This window comes from Dromiciops gliroides, chromosome 6 (assembly GCF_019393635.1).
Source record: "Dromiciops gliroides isolate mDroGli1 chromosome 6, mDroGli1.pri, whole genome shotgun sequence".
NCBI lineage: Eukaryota > Metazoa > Chordata > Mammalia > Microbiotheria > Microbiotheriidae > Dromiciops > Dromiciops gliroides.
In genome coordinates this window covers 8,531,569-8,559,104 of record NC_057866.1, presented here as the reverse complement: position 1 = coordinate 8,559,104, position 27,536 = coordinate 8,531,569, and the positions used below count along the sequence as shown (strand labels likewise).

Here is a 27,536-nt window from a genome sequence, read left to right as displayed (position 1 = left end):
GTACAGGGCAATGAGGATTAAGTGACTTGCCCAGAGTCATACAGCTAGTAAGTGTGAAGTGTCTGAGGCTGGATTTGAATTCAGGTCCACCTGAATCCAGGGCCAGTGCTTTATTCACCGTGCCACCTAGCTGCCCCCTTCTTTCTAAATTTTTTTTGGGGGGGCGGGGAAATGAGGGTTAAGTGACTTGCCCAGGGTCACACAGCTAATTAAGTGTCAAGTGTCTGAGGCCAAATTTGAACTCAGGTCCTTCTCAATCCAGGGCTGGCGCTTTATCCACTGTGCTACCTAGCTGCCCCCCCTTTCTCAAGTTTTGAGAGTAATTTTTTAAAAGTTTGATAGAATTCTCCTGTGAATCTGTCAACTCCAGGTTTTTTCCTTTTTAATACTCCCTTTACATCTTAATCTATTTCCCTTTCTGAGATTCAGTTATTTAAGATCTCTATTTTGAAAGTATTCCTCTATTTCTTTTATGTTCTGAGTTTTGTTAGCATATAACTGCATAACATGTCCTGATTATTCTTTTAATTTCTGGTTTTGCTGGGATTTTTACCTTGCTCATTTGCTATTTTTATTAATTTGATTTTTCTGCCCTCTTCTTTTAAATCAGATTAGATAGGGATTTATCAATTTTATTTGTCTTTTCAAAAAAAGTTTTTCAAAGTTTTCAAAAACAGTTTTTCGTTCTATTTTATTATTTCTATGGTTTTTTATTTCCAGTTTATCTATTTTCCCTCTAATTTTTACCATCTTCTCTTTTGTGCTTATTTTGGGTTTGTCTTGATTCTTTAATTTTAAGAAATGTATATTCAGTTCATTAATTTTCTCTTTTTCTATTTTGTTCGTGTATAATTGTACAAATAGGATTTTTCTCCTGAGGACTGCTTTAGCTACATTCCAGAAATTTAGTTTGTTTCATCGTTATAATTTACTTTTTAATAGTTCTTGTTTTTATGATTTTTTTCTTCAGCCCACTAATTATTTAAGATTTCATTGTTCAGTCAGCATTTGGGTCTAAAGCTTTTGCTTTTTATCCCTGAACATTGGTTCTGTTCTTATTGTGTTAAGTTCTTTAAGGGATATATTGATTATTTCTGCCTTTTTCCATTTTTTTTCAATATCTCTGTGCCCTAGCGTATGGTCAGTTTTTCTAAAGGTTCCATGTTGTGCAAAGAAATCTGTATATTCTCTTGCTGTACCATTAGTTTCTCCAGAAGTTTGTTCAGTTTCATATTTTCCATTTTGTTCATCTTTCTCTTTTGTTCAGTCGTGTCCAACTCTTCATGACCCCATTAGAGTTTTCTTTTAGAGAGATAAATAAATATATATATATATATATATATATATATATATATATGTATGTATTTTTTTAACGGGGCAAAGAGGGTTAAGTGACTTGCCCAGGGTCACACAGCTAGCGAGTATCAAGTGTCTGAGGCTGGATTTGAACTCAGGTCCTCCTGAATCTAGCATTTGGGATTTTCTTGGCAAAAATGCACACTGGAGTGATTTGCTTTTTCCTTTTCCAGGTCATTTTACAAATGAGCAGCTCTGGCAAACAGGGTTAAGTGACTTGCCCAAGGTCTCACAGCTAATAAGCATCTAAGGCTGGATTAGAACTCGGGAAGATGTATTTTCCTGCCTCCAGGCCCAGTGCTCTATGTACTGAGGCACCACCTAACCACTTTCTGTTAGACTTATCCCAAAACTGATATAGGTGTAAAGGGGCTAAAATTCTAGCTATGCTATCTAAAATCTGAGTGGTCACCAATAAATTATAAGCTTTAGCAAGAGTATTTAAGTGTTTAAGTATTTATTAAAGAGCATTAGGATCAGAGAGAAAGGTAAAAATCTAACTATTTCTAAGAGACCCTGTCATCTGACCCACCATGGTGAGGTCAGGAACCAAAAGAGACAGAACCCCTCCACCAGTGTCCGCTTCCTACTTCGTGTCCTCCTCCCAGAAATGGGAGGCTCCTCAAGTTGATTGGCTGGTAGCCTTGATAGACAGTGCCCATGAGCAAATGTCACTTCCTGATGCCAAGGACCTTGACTGCATGGCTTGCCCTCAGAGGCCTTCTCCTCATGGCGGAGCTTTTTTACAGTAAGTCTCCAGCAGGTGGCATCATTCCAATCGTTACATAGGGATATATACTATATACATATATGTCATTATGGTGTTAATGTCTGTGACTTTAATTTGGAGTGAAATGACTTACCCAGGATCACACAGCTAGTAAAATGTCTGTGGCAGGATTTGCACTCAGGTTTTTGGACTCCAGGGCTGGTTTTTCTATCCATTGCGCCACCTAGCTGCCCCCTGTCTGTATGTTCTTGTAGCTCATGTTTCCTTCATGAAGGAAGCTAAAGCACTTGGAGCCTGTAAGTTTGTTACTAATATTGGTTTGTTGTCTATCGTTCCTTTCAGCACGATATAACTTTCCTTGTTTATTGCTTTTCGTTTTTTAAATGTTTGCTTTTGTTTGGTCTGAGAGTGTGATGGCAACTCCTGATTTTTTGGATTCACTTGATGCAGAGAGAGATTTTCCCATCCCTTCAGTTTTATTTGGTGTATGCCTTTGTTTTTCAAAATGTTTTTCTGGTAAGCAACAGACCGCAGGCTCTTGTTTTCTTATCCAATCTGTCGCTCTTTTTTGTCTCATTGGATTACATTCCTGTTTAAAGTTATCAGAGTTACATTTGTTTTTTCCTCCATCTTTGTGTTCAAAGTATGGTTTTCCCCTCATCTGGTGCAGACATACTGTTGTGTTCCTTCATTTTTTGTAAGGTGTCCCCACGTCCCTGTTCTCTCCCTCATTCCCTTTGGGGTTTTAGTCCCTGGCTCTTGATTTATCCACTTCCACGGTGGCTGCCTCCTCTTTTTCCTCACAGTCACTCAAGCTGATTCCCCCTTCCTCTCTTCCCTGTGCGCTAGTCCTGTTCATTTTTTTTGAGCCCCTTTCCTAAAAGGATTTCTCTCACTCTCTTCATTATCCATCTTCTCTCGGTTTTCTCTGATTCACAGCCCCTGTAATGACCTGGACACTCTCTTTCCTCTGTCTTCATGCGTTAAGGCTTCCACAGTCCCATTCTGGGCTCTGCCCCCCAGGTACCTCCTGCCCCTGCCTTGGAAGGTTTGTCCCATGGACTGTGCTTTTCCCTTGTGCCTCACTGTCAGGGCTTCCTATCGTGGGAGGTGGCAGAGAGGACACTGGCTCATGGTAAGGCACCTCTCCCATCACCCTTCTCTCCTTCCCCCCAATGATCTATACCCCCCCACTGACTTTTCCCCCCTACATTTGCCTGGAAATCTTCTTAAGTCAATGTTCTCCTGTTGTTCCAGGTGCCATTTACCCCCTTGGGTTCCATCTCCCCTCCTGCCAGCACAGGGAGACGTGAGGCACAGAAATCCCCAGGCTTCTTCGTCCAGTCTAAAGTCCTCATCTCCCTTCACCATAGGAGCAGTCATTAGTGGAACCCCCTCCCACCTCCACAGTAAGGCCTCTTCTTTCCCTTCCCTTCATCTGTCAATCTTTACCACTCCTCCTCACCCACTACCCTGTGGGCTTTTCTCTTTCTGAGACCCCAGCGGTCCCTTGCCCCTCATTGCCAGCCCTTGATTTGATCCCAGTACCTCACTCATCCTCTCTATCCCCCTGTTCCCCTCTCCCCTCCTGTGTTGTAATGTAGCCCCACGCAAGCAGCCCTTCAGGACCCGCTGTGGGCAGTGGGTCTCCAGGTTCTGTCCACCCCTTCACTGATGCCTCGATCAGATTTCTGTTCTCACCCCTGTCTCCTGGTGGACCTTTAGGAAGAAGTCCCTTCCCGGTCACCCTGTGGTCACGGTTACTGTTGCTGGCTTTGCCTGCTGATTGATTTATTCCTCTTGCATTTCTGTTGTTTGAGATACAAATACTCCCTTCAGTTCTGGTTTTCTTTCTGCCAGTGTTTCAAACTTTTCTTTATTAATAAACATCCCCCATAGTTAAGTTCAGATTTGCAGGATAGGTCCCCCTGAGCTGCATCCTGAGCTCCAGTTCTTCAGAACACAGTGTTCTAGTCCCTCCTTTCCTAGGGACTACAGAATAGTCTTGCTTTGTTCAAATGCTCTTTCCATTGTATTTGAAGGTCTTTTCCTGATGGCTTGCAGAACTTGTTTTTTAAATTAAATTGTTAAATGTAATCACTGTAAGTCAGGGAGTTTGCAGCCTTGGATTTTTTTTTTCTTCAGGCAATCCATAGATTCTTTCATTTGGAATTTCAATTTCTATGTTTAGAAGTTTATTTCCTTCATTATGGTGTTAATTATTGTTGCCTGTCATGTTCTTCTGAGAGACTTCAAAACCTTAGATTGTCTTCACATTCTGTTTTCAAGATCCAAAGGTTTTCCTTGCAAGGTGAGCACTTTTTCTATTCTCTCTTTTATTTCTTTCATCAGGCTTGCCATCACAGATTCCAGTTTTTCTATTCTATTCATTATTTTTGCTGTGCAGGCCAAAAATTCTGCTCTCATAATTTTCCTCCTCCCCCTCCCTCTCCTTTTCCTCCTCCTCCTTTTTTTTTTTTTTTTTGTGGGGCAATGGGGGTTAAGTGACCTGCCCAGGGTCACACAGCTAGTAAGTGTCAAGTATCTGAGGCTGGATTTGAACTCAGGTCCTCCTGACTCCAGGGCCGGTGCTTTGTCCACTGCACCACCTAGCTGCCCCTATTATTAGTTTTGTTAGCTTGTTGACAGTGAGCAATTCCTCAAACAATACACACTGTGGGATCTTGTATTTCCTTCACATTTTAGTCACTTGTGCCAGCAAAGTATTGGAGGGTGTCCTGTTTTTGTATGGCCTGTGAGCTGCAAAAAGGCAGTAAAACTTTAAATGTCCAAACCTTTTTTAGCTTCAGGGCCATACAGAACAAGTGGCCAGATTTGGCTGTAGTTTGCTGACCTCTGCTTCAAAGGTCAGAAGTGAAGGCCATTCCCATAAGGATGTTTCTGGAGAGGACAGTGTCAGCAGAGGGGTCAGCAGCTTGACTGTGGTGTCACCGCTGTGAAAACTGGGCTGCCCCCGGCCCAGAGCCCTCTGTGTGTAACTGGCCACACCTGGCCACTCTCCCCGGCTCAGAGACACTGACCAGTCTCCTTGTCTCACGCTTGCAGCTTTGTCTATAAATAAATGCTCCCTCGGCTTTCCTCCCTTTGGATGAGGCTAGGCCATGCCCAGCAGCATCTTCCTCCTTCCTCCTGTGGGATGTCTCTGTGCTCCCAGGCAGCCTTTCCTCTTGGCGAGGACCGCGCCCTTGTCCTCCGGTCCTTTTGGCTCCCAGCAGCCATCACAGTCAGTGGCTTTTCTGGGTCGACTGAATGTTTCACTTGGGTTTTCATCGTACATCGTGTTTTCTTGTCCTTTCATTGTGTCCTTTTCTAACCAGTCCTCACAGATAGCTAAGCTGATAAGATTTTCCTATCAGGAACCAATTGTTCTTGGCTGCTGATTGCATTTTTGAGGGATTCTGTTCAGTGTTCACCACACCCAGGCTTTCTGATTCTCTCTCTCTTTTTTTTTTTTTAATTTTAATTTTTTTATTGTTAGTGAGGCAATTGGGGTTAAGTGACTTGCCCAGGGTCACACAGCTAGTAAGTGTTAAATGTCTGAGGCCGGATTTGAACTCAGGTACTCCTGACTCCAGGGCCGGTGCTCTATCCACTGCGCCACCTAGCTGTCCTGATTCTCTTTTTGAAGAACGAATAACAGATGGCACAGGTATAAGGCTCTTAGATTTGCAAAGCACCTTACACATGTTACCTCTTTTGAGCCATACCACTGTCCTGGGAAGGAGGTGATCTCCATTTACAGATGAGGAAACTGAGGCAGAGATAAACCTTCCTGGACTGAGGCTGCCTTGGCCAATCAGACCCTAGGAATGCTGTGACAAGTTTGTTGTGGATGCCTTCCTTCCCCCCACTGAAGACCCCAAGAAAATAATCCTGTATCCCCTCCTCAAACTCACATGGAAACTTAAAACCTTTCACTCTGCACATGGGTGACATCTAGGTGCCTTTTGCTTGTTTTAGACATTTACTTTGTCTTTAGATGTCACAATAATCACAAGCCTTTGCTAGTGTAGGTATGCGGATTGGAAAGGAAAGTATCTGCAGAGGAGAGAGATGATGGACATAGAAACAAAGAGGAAAGAGAGAGATTGAGATTGAGATTGAGATTGAGCACTAACACTGACATGCTTTGTCAGAGCACTGTCTGGGGGCTCAGAGCTAAAAACAAGAGAATTACAGATACTTTAATAGAATTTTCTGGGACAAAAGTGGAGCATTTATATGGGAAGCCATCCCAGGAAGAAGTAGAGAGAGGGCTGTTGAAGAAATGGGAGTTATTGAATAGTCCTGCTCAGCGTCTCTCCCCGCTGCTGCCACAGCATTGGTGACACCTTTGGTGAACCCTTTGCCTTGCAGGACTGATCAAGGACTCCTCACAAATGCTTTGGACACACCTTGTTGGGGGAGAGTGTCTGAGGTCACCTAAGGCTTTCTGGTAGTCAGCAACCAGCTAACAGTCACTCTTGTTTTTGGTTTTGGTTTTTTAGTGAGGCAATTGGGGTTAAGCGACTTGCCCAGGGTCACACAGCTAGTGTTTAGTGTCTGAGGCCGGATTTGAACTCAGGTCCTCCTGACTCCAGGGCCGGTGCTCTATCCACTGCGACACCTAGCTGCCCCTAACAGTCACTCTTAATAAATAACAACATCTATTATGCACCTGTGAGCGGAGCCCTGTGATGGTGGGGGAGGAGAGCATTGGGGGGGGGGGACAACAAAGTGTAGAATAATTGGTCTCTGACCCTCAAGGAGCTCACTGTCCCGAGACAGCAAGACAGTAGCTATAATCCACACTATTACCTAACTCCGTTCAAGAGTTTTAGAACAAAGTGCTTTATGCTGTTGGGAGTGGGAGATGACAGGGTGAGAAGGGACACTCGTGGAATGAGCCATTTCTTTGTGACTGTGGTCCCCACGCTTGGAATGCCCTCTCTCCTTACCTTTGACTCCTAAGAATAAAGTGTCCCCTGAGAAGACCTGAGTGAAGTGGGCTAATGGGCTGCTGGGGAGAGCAGGGATGGGGTGCAGCTGCACCAAGGGATGAAATAAGAAGCCCAAATGAGCCAAGTGGGTGTGTGGAAAAGCAGAGCTAAGCTGCGGTGTGCTGCGCATTCCAAGGGGGATCATTGATTTCTCTGTTTCCTAGTGGATTTTGTGATTGTGAGAATGGGGGATACTATGGGAGTTCATCTTGGAAAGCCCACCGGTCCCCCTTTCACACTTGTGTCCTCTCATTAACTTATAGACAGGACAAAGCGGGCACGGCAAGGAGGCGGCTGAAGTCTCTCCTCTGCCTTCCTTGGTGCCTACCACCCGCCAGATGCTTCCTGACTGTTCAGTGAAACAGAATCGATGATGCAGCTTCTCTTGTTCTTTTGGCATCTTCTCCTTGAGATTTTTTTTTTAGGCAGTTGGGTTTAAGTGACTTGCCCAGGGTCACACAGCTAGTAAATGTCAAGTGTTTGAGGCCGGATTTGAACTCAGGTCCTCCTGACTCCAGGGCCGGTTCTCTATCCACTGCGCCACCTAGCTGACCCCTCCTTGAGATTTTTTGACAATCTGTCCATGACAGTGAATACCTTTGAAATTGGGTTACCTCTAGCAAGATGCTCTCTGTGTGTGTGTGTGTGTGTGTGTGTGTGTGTGTGTGTGTGTGTGTGTGTGTGTGTTGGGTCATTTCCCTCCTGCTTCCTCACTGCTCTCTTCTGAAGGGACACTGCAATGTCACCAGTGACAGGAAGGAAGCTTCATCATCGGGCTTCGTGGTCCCTTTTTCAGGCTCCCCTGTAAACGCTGTTCAAATGATACAGGTTGGTTGGATGTCCTGGCAGCCTTCCTGAAGGCTCATTTCTGCCTGCCCTGGTTTTGAGTGTTTAGGGGAAGTGATAACTCCAGGTAAAACTTAGAGCATCCCCTGGAAGCTCCAGATGTGCCTCTGTGAGTCGGGGTTATGGGAGCCTGCCACGCTGCCTCCTCTTGCTAAGAGAAGATTCAGGGCTTTTCTGCTGGACGTGGTTTCTGGGCTGGCTGGAGCTCCTCCTTTTGGTGGCTGGTTTATAGCAATTACATTTCTCTAAGGAACAACAACACTCGCAGTCAGTGTCTTCACTTTTATCCCTTTCCCAACAGCTTGTTTAGGTGGGGTTGGAACTATTGGAACTGCACAATTCAAGTAACTATTGAGTAAATACCTACTACTTACACGGAATGTAGCCCTGGAGATAGAAAGCAAATTGTTTGCTTGTTTTCTAAAGAACGTCTGCCCCAAGGAGCTTATATCATATTTGTCTTTTTTCCTCTTCTGATTTGAAGCTGAGCTTGGCCTTGTATCTCATCCTGGTGATTTAATTGTACAGATGCCAGTTCTGAAATAGATGTTTCCAGTCTTTGAAGACACACAGTCACTTTCGTCTTGGGGAGAGGTATCTTGTTCCTTGCTAGTATCCCCTTCTGACTTTTTCTTTGAGGAAAGTAATCATGATATGTGGGCACAAGACTTATGCATAGTCAGCAAACCTCTGACTCCTTTTGTTTCTTAATCCTGAGCTGTATGTTTGTTTTCTGCCCTCCTTTCTGCCCTTGAACATTTGAGTCACCAAGTTCTGGCTATGTGTTAATGTAGTTTGGAGACTTTTATCAAGGTCTTTGTAGAATGCCTATACTTTCTTCAAGGTTTCATTTATTGTCTGTGTATTCCTAGTATCTAGCACTGGCACATAGTGCCTGCTATGTGCCAGGTAATGCACACAGTGGGTGCTTAATGATGCCAATGACTGATGCATTCATCCAACCTCTGCACCTGATGTTAGGGGATAAGCCATAGTGACCTTAAAGCAGTCTTTATGCTTGGGCTTATTGTGAGCACCACAGGGCACAGAGACCACAAAATTCCTCACAAACTGTTTTTTCTTGTGGCCTTTGGGCCCGGAAAGAAATCACCCCCATCTACTCCTTTGTCTTCCTTTCCAGCCAAACGCAGGAGGCATCCTCAGAAGTCTCCCGGCAGCGCCTTTGCTTCTTGTGTAGTTTGGGCAAGGGGGTCGATCTGGTGTCTGAAGGCTGTGTGATCCTGAGTCCTTTACAGCTCCTCTTCTATCACCACTATCTGGAGACAGAAGTGGGTGCCCAGATCCAGAACCATTTTGTTTATTACTTTGTGTTATAAGTCGCCGAGGCCAATCCTGAGCTGGGCTGAGCCTCATGCAGGAGACAGTGCCACCGCAAGTGTACCTTTGGGCTGCTAGGGGGCGCCACAGTACCCAGAACACTGGGGCTGGAGTCAGAAAGACTCGTCTTCATGAGTTCAAATCTAGCCTCAGACACTTACCAGCTGTGTGACCCTGGACCTGTTATGCCATGTAGGAGTGATGTCTTTGGTGCCCTTGAAACGGAAGGACAAACAGTGATGGTACCTGGTATTGCTCTTTTATGTTCCTGTTGGGACCCTCCCCGTTATGTTAGTTTTCATCTTCATAGATCCACAGCACTTGAGAAATTCTAAGAACATCTGAATGGCGTTTTTACCAAAGATAACAAGAAATGGGAAGATAGTCTGGGTTGGAGGAGATGTGGAAAGGCCTGTTGGTGGAGCTTTGAAATGATCCAATCTGAAATCATGGTCAGATAGTGACTCAAATGTCCATACTGTTGGCCCCTGAGATTCTACTGCCCCACTTGTACCTCAAAAAGGTCAGAAACAAAAAGGAAGGCCCCCAAAATACTTACAGCTGCACTTTTTGTAATAGCGAAGAACTGGTGCCCCATCCATTGGGGAAGGCCATAGAAAGACTCCTATGAACTGATGCAGGGTGGAGACAGCAGAACCAAGAAAGCAGCATGCACAGTGGCCGCAATGCTCTGGAATGAGACCAAGTCTGAGAAGGGCCCTGCCCCTGCTGTTCCCAGAGGGATGGGACCCCCCATAGAATGTCAGACTTCTTCAACGTGTTGGCTCATCTGGTTTTTTCCTCTTAAAGGCTGATCCTCTGGGAGGCAGAGCTGATGGAGGAGGACTGCTCTGGGATAGGTAGGTGATGTAAAAACAAAAGACTTCAATAAAATCCGCTTAAAAAATAAACCCACGCTGCTAAGCAGGTGTTTGTTTTTTGGTGAGGCATTTGGGGTTAAGTGACTTGCCCAGAGTCACACAGCTAATAAGTGTCAAGTGTCTGAGGTCGGATTTGAACTCAGATCCTCCTGAATCCGGGCCGGTGCTCTATCTACTGCGCCATCTAGCTGCAGTTTTGAGGAACAAAGTGGGGCTGAGGAGTTTCCGAAGTCTCATTGAAGTTCGCTCAGCCTGCTGTGAGTGGAGGGTAGAGGCTGGAGAAGAAAATGTTTCAAGTTGTCACTAATGATGGGAATTACCTGGGGAGTGGACAAGAGTGTCCTTGAGACCCCAGCAGAAGCCCTACCTTTACCACCCCCTCTTTTCCTTGGCTTCAGGGTAGATAGAAACCCTGCTTTCTGCTCACAGCTTTCCAGCACTCCTTTTATTTTCCCCAAATGGATGCTTGAATTGAATTCTTCCATCACATCTTTTTTTTGGGGGGGGGGTAAGGGCTTGCAGATTGAACCAGTGGCAAGATTCTGCCCCCCTCCCCCTTCCCCCCTCCCAGTATATCATCTGTGAGCCCTTTGAAGATCAGGGCTGTGTGTCTGAGTCACCCCAAGAGGCAGTCCAGCATCTCCTTGAACACAAACGATCAGGTTTTCTTGGGGGTGGGGGTGGGGTTCTTCACCTTTTTTGTGTCCTGGATCCCTAGGGCAGGTAGTCTGGTGATGCCTTGGGACCCCTTCTCAGAGGAAGGTTTTCAAGGGCATAAAATACACAGGATTACAAAGGAAATTGTCTACTGAAATACAATTATCAGAAGATTAAAAAATAAAAAGTTCACAGACGCTAGGTTAAGGGTTCTTGCTTCTAGGGGACAGTCTTGCATTGGGTGACAGGTAGGAGAGACTCTCTTAGGGCTGAGGTTTCACAAATCTCCTTTGCCCCCATCACGGTGCCCAAAGTGGGATGGCATTGAGGGTGATATGGGGAGAAAACACGTGGGTCCTTAGCATTCCTCTGTAAAGAATTACACTCTCACGCAAGTCCTATTTAGGAATAAAAGAACAGGTTTATTGGGGTACAAGAGAAACTGTCAGGGAGGAAGATTTTGGAGAAACAAAACGCTTTCCTCCCCGACTAGCTTGGGGAGCGTCCTTTTATAGGGTGCAGATGGCGTGGGTAAGAATGTCCCTTATTGCATGAGGGGCCTCTGGAGTTGGGCTGGGGTGAGAGATCGATGGTGAGCAATCTGGCGATGGGCGTTAACTCCATCCTAATGGGTCCCAGCAGTCTCCTCAGGTGGGCAGTTCCAGGTGGTCTTCTCCTGGTGTAGTCACTCCCAACAGGATTACCTCATCCAGGTGGTCAGGAGGGCTGGCATGCGGAGTGGTGGTCCTTGAGCATGCTCAGTTTGATCTGGTGCTGCTTACCTCCTCTGGGTGTGCTCAAGAAGAGGCCTACTTGACCTCAAGGAAAAACTCCTGAGGTTTCAAGGAAAAAGTTCCTTGACTTAACCGGGGCCCATAATCCTCCCCTAACCAGGGGAGTGACATTTTCCGAGATTCACGCTCCAATAGGGTTAGCCGAGGCAGTTGCACCAGGGGGGAAGGGGGGAGCCTGTCCCTAGACAGCAGAGGCAGCACAGAGCAGTCCCTGCTGTGGGACACAGGTGACTCGCCCAAGTTTCTCTGCTTCCAAAGTCTTGGTGCTGGATGGAGGATTGATTTCCTATCAAAAGCTCAACAAAACATTTCCTGGTTTCCAGTGACATAAAAGGCACGCAGGACTGCCAAGCCAGCGCCAAGGTGTGCTCCCCTGTCCCCAGCCCCCTGGATGAAGGGCTAAGGCGCGTGGGAGGAACTGCCTCCTTTCCCGTTGCTTTCCTGCTCCCTGACCTGGCTGTCTTTCCTGCAGTCTGGCCCCTGCACACCCGGACAGGGTTGAGAATCGGGGGTGGGGGGTTGTCTTGTGTTAGCCGGAAGGGGTGGGGTTTGGATGCTGGTGATCACCTGGAGAAGACTGCTGGAGCCTTGAAGGGCCTCTTCTGCGGCATCAGACCCTGGGGGAACATCTGAAGGCTGCAGTGGAAGCTAAAAGAACAAAACCCTTCAGACAGAAGGCTGGGTAATTAAAAGGAGCAGAAGTTGCCTCTCCCTCCTCCTTTTCCCAGGGAGGGCGGGATCCTGGGTGGGGACCACTTTTTGTCCGCTTTTTTTGGTTCCAGAGAGGGCTGGGGGGGGGGGGGGCGGGATGTGCACATTCCGAGGAGGCGTTGATGGGAACACAAAAGATACCATTAACAATTAAAATACACTCACAGTTTCTTTTTTAAAGCCTCATCCTCATTTGACCTGTGGTGAGGAAAATGAAGTGTAGATAATTCTGTGGCTTTCTCCAGGGAGGGGGGTGTCGGGAACCCAGCCCCAGGGACTTTCTCCAGGTTTCCCACTGGCCGGGAGGGCCATCACCACCTGCCCTAAGGTTGGACCTCTTAAAGTCTGAAGACTTGCATCTCTTCCTCCAGCCACTGATGCTTGCCTTGGATGGCGCCTGGCTTGTCACCCCCACTCACCTCACCCCTGTCCTAGAGCGTCCCATGTGGACCTGCCGGCCCCTTCCCTGTAATTAACAAGCTTCTTCTGTCATGCCTTAGAGTATCAGTGAGGCTCCCTTTGCCATCCTCCTCCCCCAAGGCCCATGCCACCCCAACTGACCAGCCGGCTGTCGCCCTGGTGGCTCTGACCTGACCACACGCAAGTCCTTCCCCAGGCACAGGGCCTGACCCCCTGACTCCTGCCCTCCTTCTAGGCTACATCCCATACACCGATGCTCCCTCACACACCCTCAGCCACAACTTTGGGCATCTCTGTGGACAGATTCTTTTATCTGGTCATAAACTTGTATAGCAGGTGTTTATTGAAGAGTTTTCCAGCCTTTTCCCCACAGAAGCTGGAAGGCATCTTTCTTTTCCAGAGTTCCCCTGCCCTGTATCAGTGTCTTGTTTTTCCTACAGTTACTGCGGGGAGGGGAGGGAGCCACCCCCTAGTCCCGACTCTCTGAAGGTCTAGCTACAGCCTTGGAAAGGTAACCAAGCAAAGTCTTCACAACAAAGCTGAGGCTCTGAGGCTTGGGAAGGTCTTGGGCATTTCATTTAAAGGTCAGAGTTTGGACCCAATAATTCCAGTGTTTCTTAGAAATATTTTCTGGTTGTTTTCAAAAACAAGAAGTGCAGTAGGGGCAGCTAGGTGGCGCAGTGAATAAAGCACCAGCCTTGGATTCAGGAGGACCCAAGTTCAAATCCAGCTTCAGACACTTGACACGTACTAGCTGTGTGACCCTGGGCAAGTCACTTAACCCTCATTGTCCCACCAAAAAAACCCAAACAAACAAGAAGTGCTGTCTCTTTGGAGGTGCACATGGAAGCTTCAGACATCACTGAAGAATGCTGGAAGCCTGCTAAATGTTTAACCTTCAGGGAAGGGTGGTAAATACAGCAGGTAAGAGGGACAAGTGTGAGGAATACAAAGAAAACCGGAAAGGCCTTGATGTAATAACAAAGTACAAAAAGCCAGATGACAAGCCCTTCATCTACACCAACCTGCATCTGATGAAAAAAGTGATTAGGAATGAATGGATCCTAATGAATCCTGGTAGAGACTTAGAGCCCCTGCAGAAGTTTCCGGTGTGTCAAACACTGATTCACCTAAATAGTTACGGGACAAGTATGTTTGTGTTGGTGTTTAATGATGTGTTTATAATAAAACATTTTTTTCAATGGTTGAAGCGGGGAGACTTATTGGGTGCCTATTCGTGTCACTGCTTCCTTTTTATAAAATGGGGAGAGACCATCCCCATCCCTAGGAAGAGCAGAGGGTAAAGCACAGTAAAGAGTCCATCTGGCTCGGCCTAGCCTGCCAAAGGGATTTTCCTTACTCAACAGTAAGTTTCAGTGGCCCCCCTGCTGCTTAAGCCAACATAAAATTGCCCCTGCCTTTGCCCCAACCTAACCCCAGCCTAGCTCTCCAGCCTCCTCCTGCTCCCGTTGTTCCCTTGTCTGTCTTGGCGCTCGCTCTCTCCCAGACTAGAATGAACTCCTCCTTCACTTCTGCTTTAATTTTTGTGATAGTATAGGGAAGATGCTTAGCACAGTGCCTCACACACAGTAAGTGCTTAATAAATGCTTGTTCCTTTCAAGACTCAGGAAGGCTGGACATGCTGACCCCGCAGTTGCTTCAATCCTGCCTCAGACCCCTATGGGGGGGGCTCAGGTTCCTCATTTCTAAGGTTGGACTAGAGCACCCGAGGTCCCTCGTGGGCCCAGACCTTCTCTGAAGTTTTCCACCTGGCACTGATCTTCTGTATGCATGCACACATCTCTCTGGAGAGATCAAAGGCTCCCCGAGGGCAGGGCTATCTGACGTCTGTCCTCATGTCCCTAGCAACCTGTCGGTGCTTGGCACCCAATGAACACAGAAATAAATGTTGATTGCTGGGCCATGTCATCTTATCTTTGGTTTCATAAACTGGCGATCAATCAATAGGTCACTTCACTAGCCAGGCCCGATGTTCAGTGCTAGGATGGGGTGGTAAGTATAAAGTGGGATGTAAAGGCTCTTTAGAGAACTTGGGAATTTGCCCCTTCTTGCTCCTTTCTCACTACAGGCCTCACTGGCTCACTGGCTGGTGGACAGACTGTAGCAGTAATACCAACTGTGGGGGGGGGGAGGGAAGGGAAATGGGAGGACACACACTTGTAGCCCCTTCCTGCTGCACAGGCCAGGGATGTGACGGGCAGCACCACTCCAGTGCTGATGTGGGCGAGGCACTCTCCTGGGGTCTGGAGATAAAAAGCCATCCATGGTTTGCCCTCAAGGAGTTTACACTATGCTGGGAGAGTTAAGACATGTACAGAGACATGCCTGTGACACAAGCACACAGAGAGGGATATACCTTCTGTAGGTGTACTCCACACAATTCTCTGCCCGGTGCTGAACACACTCCCCCCCCTCCCCCTCCCGTGCTTTTTCACTAGCTAGCCCGCATGCAGACGGGGCAGAGCTCAGGATTGGGCCCCTAGAACTGCAGGGGACACCAGCCCCTTTCAGGGACCAAACTCTGTGACATTCAAAGGTGTCATTCCTGTGATGGGAAGAGATGAATGGAAGGTATTAAAGTGGATCCTGTTTAGCTCCATCTGAAGTACACATTCTCTAGCAAGGCAGGGGCCCAGACAGGGGCTGGATGTCTGAGGGCCAGCCCTGAGTTCAGAGCAGCTCACACAACACACATAGTGGGGAAAGGGAGGCAGGAGGCAGGGGGAGGTGTTTGTGTGTGGGGTAGACACACACACACACACACACACACACAGATACTATTTTTTTTTTGCCACAGTAACTTTTTTTTTTCCAATTCAAAAAACATTAAGTGCCTACTATGTGCCAGGCACTGTGCTAAAAAGGGCAGTCCCTTCCCTCAAGGAGCTTACAATCTAAGCAGAAAGGGGATTATAATTCCCAACTTCTAAAACCTCCTCTTGTAGCAACTCTCAAAGGGCATCTACTAAGTTAAAGGGTGTAACCGACACCATCTTCATGATAGATCCATGGTATCACAGCCAACGAGATAGCATCTCACCGATGCAGAGAATCATGACATCAAGCAGTCAATAACTTTCAGATAAAAGGAAAGTAGTCTGGAAGGAAAAGTTGGCCGGTCAGTTTATCAACATCATGTGAGTAAGATGAGTAACCTGCTAGTCCCAGTCCGGCCCTAGTCAGTCACTAGTTCCATGATTCTAGACAAGGGACTTAACGGCTGCCTGCCTTGGGGATAACAACAGCCCCTTCCCACCCGGGATGTCATGAGGATCAGATAAGGGAGGCACACAGCAGGCGCTCCATAAATGCTGGCTCTACCATTAACACCATCAGCATTCTCCTCTCCCACTGAAGAGCTGTGACCTAGCTTAGCAGATCTCTGCTCTTCTGCAGCACATTTCATGTGATGCCTTATTAAATACCAGTCACACAGAACAGGAACCTTCAGTATTAGAAATGTTTATTTGTTCCGGGGAGGGGGGGAGGGATGAGTTGCCTCCAGCACATGCTGGCACCACGATCAAAGGTCATCCAAAAAGCTCCCCCCCACACCCTCCCCCAGCCCCCCAGGACCCAGCACTCTCAGAAGGTCAGCTGCTGCAGTGTCACAGTCCAGATGGGCTGGAGAATGAAAACAAATGGGCTACTGGACACCAGACAGTCCCAGTAAAGGGCCAGCAGGTCCTGCTGCTGGTGGCCAAGGACAGGAGCTGAACTCCTAGGAGAAGCCAGGGAGGGAGGAGGGCTCCAGGTTCCCTCAGGAGGGGCAAGGCCAGCAGAGTCCTTACCACAGCCCGGGCTGCTCAGAGGCTGAGGAAAGAAGGAAACGTTGAATGAAAAGTTACATAGACGGTTTGTTAGCAGGGAAGAAAGAGCCACCTTAGAAGAATTAAATTAAGGGGAAAAAAAAACCACAGTTGGTCACAAACTCCTTTGTTTACTGAAACATGAAGCAACGGGAACATCCCGGCAAAGGGGACCGCGCGAGCGAAGCAAGTTCTCCCATACGACCGCAGCCCGAGGGTTCAGCCCGCAAATATCCTACCTGAAAGAGAGCACAACACAAGAGGCTTATACACTGTCCGGAGAACGGCTGGGCTCCGAGTGCTAAGGCCCTGGCTCCCATCCTGTTTGTCGAGAGAAAACAGAGAACAAAAGTCAGTCCTGGGCCCCACTTCTACCACAGGTCCCCAGGAATCTGCCTTCCACACCCCACACCAGGGTGTAGGTGCTGTGCCTTGCGGTAGCAGCCTGGGGCTCAGCCTCAGGACCTACACAGATCCCTGTCACAAGACAGTGATCCAGACCAGGGAGCACTGAGCTGGGGGTAAGTATAATGAGCAGGGGAGGGGGGGGGGGGCCTAGGACCCCAGCCTCAGGGGCTCTACAAAGATCACAAAACACCTGAGTTCTTGCAAGGATCCAAGCAAAGCCCAAATGCTGACACGTGGGCACACGACCAGCTGCACTGGGGGGACTGTCTGTCACTCCCACTGCTCACAGCTGACTCTAGCCTGAAAGACAAGAAGTTTCTCAGAAGTGAAGAACAAACTGGGCACAGATGGTGAGGAGAGTCATTTGTTCATCTCAGATTTACAGCCCATACTTCCTGTTCTTCCCTTTATTTCTGCCAAATTCCAGTAATTCACTGCCTATAATTCTATGATTTTTCTGTAACTCTAGACAGCAAAAGCCGGGAACACCGTTAATTCATACCAGGCTCCTCATCTACAAGCCTTGCTTGGTCCTGCTGGCCAAGGAGCTGACTGCAGTCCAGCCTGGCAGCCTCATTACCATCAGGTACCACGGTACATTCAAGGTTCATACCCAGGAAGCAAGTTTCTTTAAAGTTATCACTACAGAAGTGACTTCAAAAGGCTACCTACCTACCCAGCAGACCCTACGACAAGGAATGCCAGACAAGGGGTAGCCGATGGCACAGCTGCTGCCAGGGTACCCAGGAGCTCGGGTGGGGGTCTTGATGCCAGCAGGTGACAGACTCTACGGACTGTTCCCAAATACTCCTCCTTTTCCCACAGGCATTAATAAAACAGCTCTCCTCCACAAGCCAGAGACATCACTTCTCTACTCAAAGGGCAAATCCCTATAATCTTCTCTTCTTCCTCCTTCCTCTACCCAAAGGTTAAGTGAGGAGGCCTAGAAAATCAAAACCTGCCCTCAGTTTAGATCCTCCCCTGGTGCTTGTTTCTTCAGGGATGGATGCCTAATTAGAAGGTGCTGCTACCAAGATAATGGGGGAGCCGACAGCTCCCCCACCAAAGACATGCACAGCCTGTGGCAGGTCCCCACTAATGCTGCCATCTTCAAGAAAAAGCGCGTGAGAGCCGGCCTCAGGAGAGCCAAGCTCTCAGTCAACCCCAAGGAAAAATCTCAATTTCCAGCAAGAGTGTCTCAGGAAACTTGGCCAAGAACCAATCTCTCCTTATAATCTATCCTCTCAAGTGAAGTATTTGAAATAAACTGGATGTCTCAGGCTGAGCTAGAAGGAAATCTCATGAGACTCAAGCTTGAATCCAATTCTTGGGCAAAGTGGCCCAGGTTGGGCAAGGGATAGGCTGCCCAGGATCCTGTGGAAGTCAGTGGTGCCCCACGACCTCACAGACCCAGGTCCAGGACCTGTTAATTAACAACATAAAACCAGATACTCTGGATTTCTGGTAAGGGGACCGCCCAGTGTGAGGACTGACCTAGAACAGTCAGCTTTTAGCAAAGGGTATGGAAGGGAAGTCTTCCCACCCCAAATGATGGGACTCGGCCTTTCCTGTTGGTCAGTGAATTTAACTATGGGACTTGGTCCCCACCCCCACCCCCATTCAAGATTCTGCCCCACGGCTATATGCCAAGTGGTCCCTGGCTTTACCAGTCTGCTGAATGGAAATTGGTTCAGGATCCCTCCTCCCCCCCAATCAGGAGTGTTTCTGTCCTTGGGGAAAAAGTAATTCCTTTCAGAAAAGATGGTTATAGGAAATAAAAATCAAAGAAAAGAAATGTTATACAGCCATGGTGACCCACCCACCTTAAGCCACACAGATGAGTTTGAGGTGTCATTTATACCTTTGAGAGGCTGTTCCCAGCAGGAAGCAGTTGGATTTCTTCTCTAAAGCACTGGTGTCCCTTTCACCTCAACTAAATCGAACCTTTCTGCCATACCCACCCCACTCTCACCTCGAGCTTTAAAAGGCTGAGTACCGCGCCCGGTCCGCATACTGGTCCCGCTCGTACCGGGCCACGTCGTACAGAGAATTCCGCGCGGCTGCCGAGGCCTGGGACAGCTCGTTCTCATGCCCGTAACCGTAGCCCTCTCCAATAGTAGGGACTGCAGCTGCAGCTCGGCGCAGGGGGCTCCGGTCCCGCCCATAATAGGAGGTGGTAGCTGCAGTGGCGGCCGCAGCAGCAGCAGCCACAGCTGCAGTGGCAGCGGCAGCTCCTGAGGTTGGCAACAGGTGTCTATCATAGGGGTTGAGAGAGGTGGAGGTGAGGTGACCGGTCATGGCTGGGCTCTGGACTTGTGGGAGCTGTGACAGGGTCTGCTCTGCATAGTTGTATGCCGAGGCTGCCGCTGCTGCCGCCACCGCCTCATATGACCTCACCCGGTAACGCTTATAATAGTCGAGCGCTCCGTACGGATTGTTGTAATACACGGACTCCCCATAGCCCATGGTATAGGGCGCACGAACAGCTCCATACTGCTCATTATACTGCTCTGTCAGGTCTGCTACGCGGCCCGTCCGATCCACCGGACACTCTTTGGACCAGTGGCCCTCTTTCCCGCACCGATAGCAGCCACTCTGGTCTCCCATCCCGGGTGCAGTCCGAAGCCGGCTGGTGGACAACTGCACGTGCATTCTTTTGCCTTGAAAAAACAGACGCAAGAAGGGTTGCTGTAACTCAGTCCCAGATCTCATCCCCACCATGATCAAAAGTCAATTTGGTTAGAACAAGACGCACACAGAAATACACACACACACACACACACACACCCCTCTCCTCTGTTGCCAATCTGCCCCACGTGGGGCACTGGGGAGGGGGGAAGATCGTACAGGAAGTTTAATAAAGGTGAGAGCAGAAGGATTTGAATCCCTAGAAACCAACCCTTTCTACTTACCCCAGTGGCAGAACCAGGACTCCCTCCCACAACTTTCCTATTACACTCAAACATAGAAAATTTTTTAAAGTTTCTACTTTTCACTGCTAGGACTGTTGTTAATTGGAACAAGTCAAATTCTGCCACTGATATTTCCCAATCAGTTTTTCGTAAGTACCTTAATTTGGAAAGATTTGGAAACCATCTTTCCAAGTCCCCCCAGCCCCCAGTGCTGGCCACACAGGGTCTAAACACAGACGGCAGCTTAGTAAGCGGAGCTGGCAGCTTCTTTCCATCTTGTGGTAGTTTAGGCCCCAGAGATGCTTCCTCCAGCCTTCCCTTTTGCAGGTTATCCCCAGAGGGGTCTGAGAGGGTGGGTGCACAAAACATACTTGGCTCAGTGGCTTCATTCTGCAGGAGGCCTGGGAGTGTAAGACACACTGTCCCAGACCGGCTAGCCCCTCCTCTTCCAGCAGGGGTAAATCAAGGCCCATAATGCAAAGGAAAATCACTTGTCTGCAGCCCCTCAACAAATGGAACCAGGACAAAAAGAACTTGAAACAATACCAGTTTTCTGGGGACAATGTGCTTGTCCCATTGTCCCCATAATGGAGATGTTCAGCATTTCATCCTGCAGGGTCGCCCCAAAAACTTCGCAGGGGAGTATCCACTTGGTTAAAAATGCAGCATTTGCTTGAAGGCCTCTGGGCACCCAGACAAACATGCTACAGCCATACTTCCCAGGAAACAACCATCTTGCCCAGGCACCCTTCCTGGAAACACCCAGGCTGCTCAGATAACTGGGTCCCAGATTGCATAAGACTTTGGAAATCAAGGCCGCCCAGATGAATGCAGTGCAGAATGCAGAGAGCGGGGATTTAGCATTAGGATGACTCACATCAGGGCCGCTTAGAGCAAACCCAACTGCATTTGTCCCCCTTCATGATCAGCAAGTTGCTACCTCTTTAACAGACCTTGTTCTGGATGCAGCTATCCGACAGGAGGCCTCGTGCTCCAGCATCCTGTTGGAAACAGCCCCGCTTCAGAACAGCGCCGTGCACTGACCCTGGGAGGGGAGCGGGTTAGGGCAGGAACATCACTTTAGCAGAACGCATTCACTCCACATTGTCTCATGACCTCTACCAACCCAAACCTCATCTAGTCCTTGCCTCTGACTTACAAGAATGAGAGCGCTCTATCAACAACACCAAGAAGATATGCAGAATAGATATCATGGGTCATTAACTAAGCCCTGAAACTCTTAAGTTTTGATTAGGGAGTAAAGTTTGCTATTTTAAAAAAGTTTCCCCCATCTTTGAAGCCAGAAATTATTAAGGGTCCTACAATACTCACTGAGCTTGGAGAAGTTCTATAGCTATAAACTCAAACTGATTTAAAAAATGGCAGTCTGGTTCTGGTGTAAGGGTATAACCATGCCCAATTTTTTCAAAGCAGCCAATCAGAATGATATCCAGAAGCTCATTTTGAAGAATGTTTCCCCCCTGCTAACCAGGCTTTTCCAAGTTTCTGGATCAGCTGTGGTGACGTGGGCCCACAGAGGCTTTCTAGTCTTGCTGCTAGTTCCAATCTTCATCCCTCTTTCATTCATTCCCTTTGGGTGGTTGTTAACATATAGTTTGTAAAATCTACAGCATAATCCATTTCTGTTGTTGTGATAAAGTAGGAGGCAACTAACTGTTTACCTGGAACTAAACCATCTGTAAAAACTGAAGACTTTCCCATTTATTTCCGTAAGTTTTTGGAAAGGTTAGAGGTGGGGCTTTTATTCGTGATTCCTTAAAAGTCTTACTAATAGCATCTGGAAAATGTCCTGCTGCTCTACTTCTACCATGTCTTAGGGGACACCAAGGCAAAGACACCTGAAAGAAGAACAAGAGGGTTAAAAAGTGCCCCGCCCTGCTACATGAGGCGTGGCCAACAGTCTCCCAGGAGTGACTTCCACAGTTCAAGAACCCCGACTGTCAGTGAGGGGCTTCCTCCCAGTGCGGGTCCCAGTCCCTCCTAGCCTGGTCACACTGTCTTCTGGAGTTGTTGTGCTCTATCACCAGCTGGCCATCAGCTCCTCCCGACTTAGCAGGTCCTCTGAGGACCACAGGGTCTATGCTTGGCAGCTGGTCAGCCACGCCTGGGTTTGTGCTCCACTGGTACCATCTTGACAACCTGGGGGTTCACCTTCATACTGTGAGATGGGGGCAGTGGAGGGAGCTCTGACCCCACCTCTCTCCAGAGCACTAGCTGCACAAAGAATAGATGTTTTAAGGGTGGGAACGCGAGACAATTCTGTGTCAGCACTGACCGAGGGCAAACCTGTCAGGTTCCACTTTTTCAGCTCACTCAGGGCTTTCCAGGAGTCCCAGAGGGCTGGGGACACAGCTGGCAGAGTTGCACTCCCACAGAACTCATTTAAACTGAAAAGGCTGTACACCTGAGCCCTTGGAAACGATACTCAACGCAGCAAACGCCTGTTTATTTAGAGATAGCTCCTCGAGGGGTTTCAAGGCCATCATTAGTGTACATGTGTGGCCCAAGAGTTCCAGAAGAGGCCTATGTAAGTTTCTAGGCAAACATGGAAGCCTACTTTCCTGCACCCTTCTTCTAAAAGGGGAGGGCATTGCCTTTATTCTTTTTTTTTTTTTAATTTTTTTTTTAAGTGAGGCAATTGGGGTTAAGCGACTTGCCCAGGGTCACACAGCTAGTAAGTGTCAAGTGTCTGAGGGTGGATTTGAACTCAGGTACTCCTGACTCCAGGGCCGGTGTTCTATCCACTGCGCCATCTAGCTGCCCCCAGCCTTTATTCTTAAGATGCCATGTAGGGGGCAGCTAGATGGTACAGTGGATAGAGCACCAGCCCTGGATTCAAGAGTACCTGAGTTCAAATCCGGCCTCAGACACTTAATACTTACTAGTTGTGTGACCCTGGGCAAGTCGCTTAACCCCAATTGCCTCATTAAAAAAAAAAAAAAAACATGGGGGCAGCTAAGTGGCTCAGTGGAAAAAGCACTGGCCCTGGATTCAGGAGGACCTGAGTTCAAATGCGACCTCAGACACTTGACACTTACTAGCTGTGTGACTCTGGGCAAGTCACTTAACTCCCATTGCCCCACAAAAAAAATAAAATTAAATAAAATTAAAAAAAAAAAACATGCCATGTAACAATCTTGGATGAATAGGACTTGAAGCTTATAGTTTTTTCCTTTTTCCCCCTGGACACATGCTTGATGATGCCACTTCCAAAGGAAAAGTAAAAAAAAATCTTTAAACTACCAGGAAGAGATGAATGAAAGCTACCTGGGTGACTTATAGCTCCCATTCTCCAAACCCATTTGGAAATGGTATATTGGAGAACTGCCAGGATCTCATACATGACATACTCTAGAAGACTGCACCCTTCTTTTCTCCTTCACATTCGGAAGTGGCAAAGCAAGCTAACCTAATACCCAGACTTTTCTGCCTAAGGGGAGGGCAACGACAATGCAATGGCCAGGCAAGTTTGTAACTTCTATTATCTATGCTAAACTTTTTCTCATCATCTGAAAAACAAAACAAAATAAGAGTTGGTTATTAAAAAACCCTCAACTCACAACAACAAACTAGAATTCTCTTTCCAGGGGGATGATGGGGAAAAGTCATAAGCTGGGAGTATCCTTTTCTGGTAGAATTTCTATTCTGTACGCAAAAAGGAAGTCTCTTCTAACTTTAGCCAGCTCAAGGAGTGGTTTAGGTACCAAGTACAGAATCTTTTAAACCATTTCATCTTCATCCACCCCCACATACACAGGTTTCATTATTCATAGCCTTTTAATCAAAGAATTTAATTTTTTAAATGAAGCATGGCTAGCTACAGAGCTTGCTCCAGATTTTTCTTTTAACTAAAATATTTTGCTTTTTTTTTCTTTACAAAAACTCCCAGTCCCCCTTATTCCCCCCCACCTCCGACATACACAAATTCTCTTAGGAATGGGAATTTCAAAAGCCATTTTCCAGAATATCAGCACGCAAGAAAAAAAAAGGGCAGCTTAAGTTTCACACTTAAGTACCTTTTTAATCATAACAGGGCACTGACTGGCTGTTGGACAGAACAATCCCCTTGTATTTCCAGAAATGCTGTTAGTCTCAGGACACATTTATATCTATTACCTCATTTTATCTTTTAATTCAATGAACATCAGTTAAATATCTGCTATGTGCAAAGCCCTGGATATCATCTTCATGATATCCTCCTGACACGCTCAAGCAGGTCGCATTGCAATACCGATTTTACAAAAAGAAAAAATGAGGCACTGACAAGTTCAGTGATTTGTCCAAAGTCACAGAGCTCATCAGTAGTGAGACTTGAACCCATGGCCAACTTGGATCCCTGAGCCCTTTCTGAGAGGCCAGGAGAGGTACCCTAATAAGTCATCTGAAGTACCTCATTTTGGGACTCCACTGGAGCTCAGCATAATCACAAAGTGTTACCCCTGGAAAGAACCACAGAGAAACCTGACTCCAATCCCTTCATTTCATAGATGAGCTTGTCCAAGGTCCCATGATGGAATGAACAGAACATTTAGGACCTTTCCCCCTCTCCCAGTATTTGTCTTCTTTCCACTATGCCCAAGACCTACCACAGTGTCGACAATAAGGACTGCTTGGCCCATCTGATGACATTCACGGTCAAAAAGACAAGAGACCGACCTCTGTGTGACCCAGAATCATGGTTATCAGTGTACTTCCTTATATAACTAGGGCTCCCAAAAAGGTTTCTTCCATTAATGTCCAAGTCTGTATTTTTTATCAGAGCCATAAAGAAAGATGTCTCAAAAAACTTCGATGCTATTTTCCTTACTAGTTCTAGTGATCTGTTAGGGCCCTTGCGGTCAGTGGGAATAGAATAGGTGAAGTGTTCCCCGTGGGATCTTTGGCCTTGCTTATTTTGAAATCCATGAATGAAAAAAATCTACCAGCCCAATCCCCAAACCCAGACTCACCATTTAACAGTATAAGAGGGCCTCCCCTAGAGGCCCCTTCTTAGCGCCACCACTGCCAATCATGCAACACTCTAAACAACGGGTCCTATGAAGATTCAAAGCATTGGACAGAGTCCTTGTCCATTTGGAAAAACAAAGCTGACCAACAATGTGCAAGTTCACTTAAGGCCTGGGTGGGAATAATGACAGGACTTCAGCCCTTTCTTACCCCAAAGAGATAATATTCCTTGGTGGATGGATTCCCAGAAAACCAAATAACTTCATGGGCTAAGCATGTTCAAATGGCCTATAGTTTGTTCCCCTAAAAAACTGATGGAGAAGACCTCAGGAAGCCAGAATGTGAAGGGAGAGAAGAACAAAACCTTCCTTTCCACGAGGGAATTAGGATGTTTAAAACTGCTATCCCACAACTACCTTTTTACATGACTTCTACCTATGACAAATGGCAATGAGGAAGTCCCCCTGAAAGCCAGCTGCCCTCCTTGTTACCCTGGGCTCTCATCCCCTCCTCAGCTCAGCAGCCTCCCCAGGCCCCAGGGCAGTTCACCTTGGAACTCGGTGTTGTCGAGGCCCCGGATGGCCTCCACGGCGTCCTCGGCCCGCTCCATGTGCACGAAGGCGTAGTCCTTGACGATGTCACACTCGATCACGGGCCCGTACTCCTCGAACTTGGCGCGCAGCTCCAGGTTGGTGCACGTGGGGCTGATGTTGCCCACGTGCAGCTTGGTGGAGGCCTTGCTCTTGTTCTTGCTGGCCTCCACGTTGATGTTGACGCCGTGCAGCTTGTAGTGGTGCAGGTTGCGGATGGCGTCCTCGGCCGCCGTCTTGTCCTCGATGTGCACGAAGCCGTAGTTCTTGATGATGTCGCACTCGAGCACCTTCCCGTACTGCTCGAAGAGGGAGCGGATCTCCTGCTCCGTCGCCTCGCGGGGCAGGTTCCCGATGAACAGCTTCACCATCTTGACAGCAGCCTTATGGAGAGAAAAAGAGACCCTTCAGGGAGGCCCCTGACTCCACACAGGAGCCCGGCTACCTTTAAATCCTATGGCCCACCTAAGTTCTACTGAGTTCTGGGTCAGTTCCCAGAGGCTCAAAGAAACCAACGCAGACATCTCTGTGAAAGGGGTACGGGGTAAAAAGCACTGACTCTGGAGGAGGCGATTTCGAATCCTGCCACTGGGACTTACCTCTGTACCTGGGTGACCTTGAGCAAGTCACTGACTGGAATCTTCAATGTCCTCATCTGTCAAATGAGGGGTGGGGTGGGCTGGTCGGGATGGCCTCTGAGGTTCTTTCCAGGGAGGGAACAAGCATTTACAGAGCACCTACTGTGTGCCCTCATCTCATCTGAGCCTCAGGACCACCCTGATGGGCCTTGGGTCACCTTCCCTGGCTCAAGGCATAAAGCGGGACCTTCTCTTTTATGAGCTTTGGGAAAGGATCCCGGTCAGAAGCCCCCCGAACTTAGCGAGGTCCCAGACTTGGGGGGAGGGGCACATTATGAGGATGAAAGGGCCCCCCCCAAAAGAGCCCCGCCCACCTGCGGTCAGCTCGTATTGAACGCCCTCTGTGTGAGGCGCCGGGGAGCCTCGGGTGGGCGTGTACACAGCAGGCGCTCAATAAATGCTCGCGGGCTAGGCCTCTGCACTTAGGGCTGGCCGCCAGCCTCCCGCGCCCGGCGGGGCCTGCGGTCCTCCAGCCTCAGCAAGAGAACTCGCTACCTCCAGGGGCATGCCGGGAGGAGCGCACCTGGCCCTCCGGGACTGTTTTCCCATCAGGAAGATGGGGGTGCCCGCAGGCCCCACCCAGGGCGCTCCCAGCCTCGGTTTCGCCTCCGGAGAAGGACCCGGACGGCTGTCACCTCACCGGAGCCGGGCCGGGGCGGGCGCTCGGAGCCCCGCCCCTCCCGCGGCTCCTCCCGCAGCCCCGCCTCCCAGGCAGCAGAACCCGCCCCGACCCCGCCCTGCCCCCGGCCCCGCCTGCAGAGGCCTCAGCCCCCGGCCCCGGCCCCCCCCCCCCCAGGTTCCCGGTCGCACCTCCGGGGGCGGCGGCGGCTCCCGCTTCTGTCAGAGACAACCCGACAAAATGGCGACGGCCGCTCGAGCCTCGGCGCGACCTCCCGACTCCGCGCCCGCCTCGCGCCGCGGCCAACGCACGCACGCACGCACGCACGCACGCAGGAGGCAGGCACGAGCCCGGCGCGAGCGCGCCCGCCCGAGCACGAGCGCTCACCGCTGCGGCCAGCCAATCCCGCCGCCGCGCGCAAACAGCGTGAGCAAAGGGGCCGGCCCCGCCTGCCTTTCTCCCCGCCCAGGGGGCGGGGCCTGACGATGACGGAAGAGCGCCCTGCGGAGAGGCCACGCCCCCAAAGGCCGGCCAATCCCTGCCCCGCAAACCCGGCCTGTTCTTACTCGTCAGAAGGAAAGGGGCTGGACTGAACCATTGAGTTATTCTTTGAACTGAGGTTGGGGGGAGGTGGGTTATTCCACTTGACTCGGGAAGGTGAAACACCGAGCCTGTGGCCGTATGTTAATTGATGTCGCGAAGGTCACGTGGCAGTGATTGGGGGCGGGGGGGGGGGTCCCTAGGAAGGCTTAGAGGATGAGGCCGCAGACTGTCCCGGGAGCCCAGGGCTAGCCTGGGGGGCTGCTGGCCCTTGTTCTTCACAATGGGTCGTGCCACT

At 48.7% G+C, this 27,536-nt stretch overlaps 2 protein-coding genes across 19 annotated transcripts in view; one reads left to right on the top strand and one right to left on the bottom strand.

The window, feature by feature from the left end:
• Positions 1-10,170, top strand: part of LOC122730640 (RNA-binding protein 4) — a 49,778-nt gene extending 39,608 nt beyond the window's left edge. Inside the window, exon 4 of the mRNA XM_043969834.1 lies at positions 9,074-10,170. The gene's annotated coding sequence lies outside the window, so the exon portion shown is untranslated. The remainder of the gene's footprint in view (positions 1-9,073) is intronic.
• A 6,030-nt stretch (positions 10,171-16,200) lies between these two features.
• On the bottom strand, positions 16,201-27,031 carry LOC122731012 (RNA-binding protein 4B). 18 transcript variants are annotated; one of them, XR_006353566.1, is made up of 5 exons: positions 26,890-27,031; positions 25,401-25,824; positions 17,162-19,631; positions 16,803-16,884; positions 16,201-16,567 (listed from the first exon to the last, which is right to left on the bottom strand). XR_006353566.1 is itself a non-coding variant. In XM_043970736.1 (4 exons), the coding sequence occupies exons 2-3, from the start codon at positions 25,810-25,812 to the stop codon at positions 18,952-18,954; spliced, it is 1,092 nt and encodes a 363-aa protein (XP_043826671.1). In that variant the 5' UTR covers positions 25,813-25,824; positions 26,890-27,031; the 3' UTR covers positions 16,201-17,271; positions 18,944-18,951. The 18 variants fall into 18 exon arrangements, 10 of the variants coding, with proteins under 10 accessions (XP_043826671.1, XP_043826672.1, XP_043826673.1 ...); XR_006353570.1 differs by having other exon boundaries at positions 18,833-19,631; XR_006353568.1 differs by having other exon boundaries at positions 16,201-16,884; positions 17,162-17,271; positions 18,944-19,631.
• Positions 27,032-27,536: the final 505 nt, after the last annotated feature.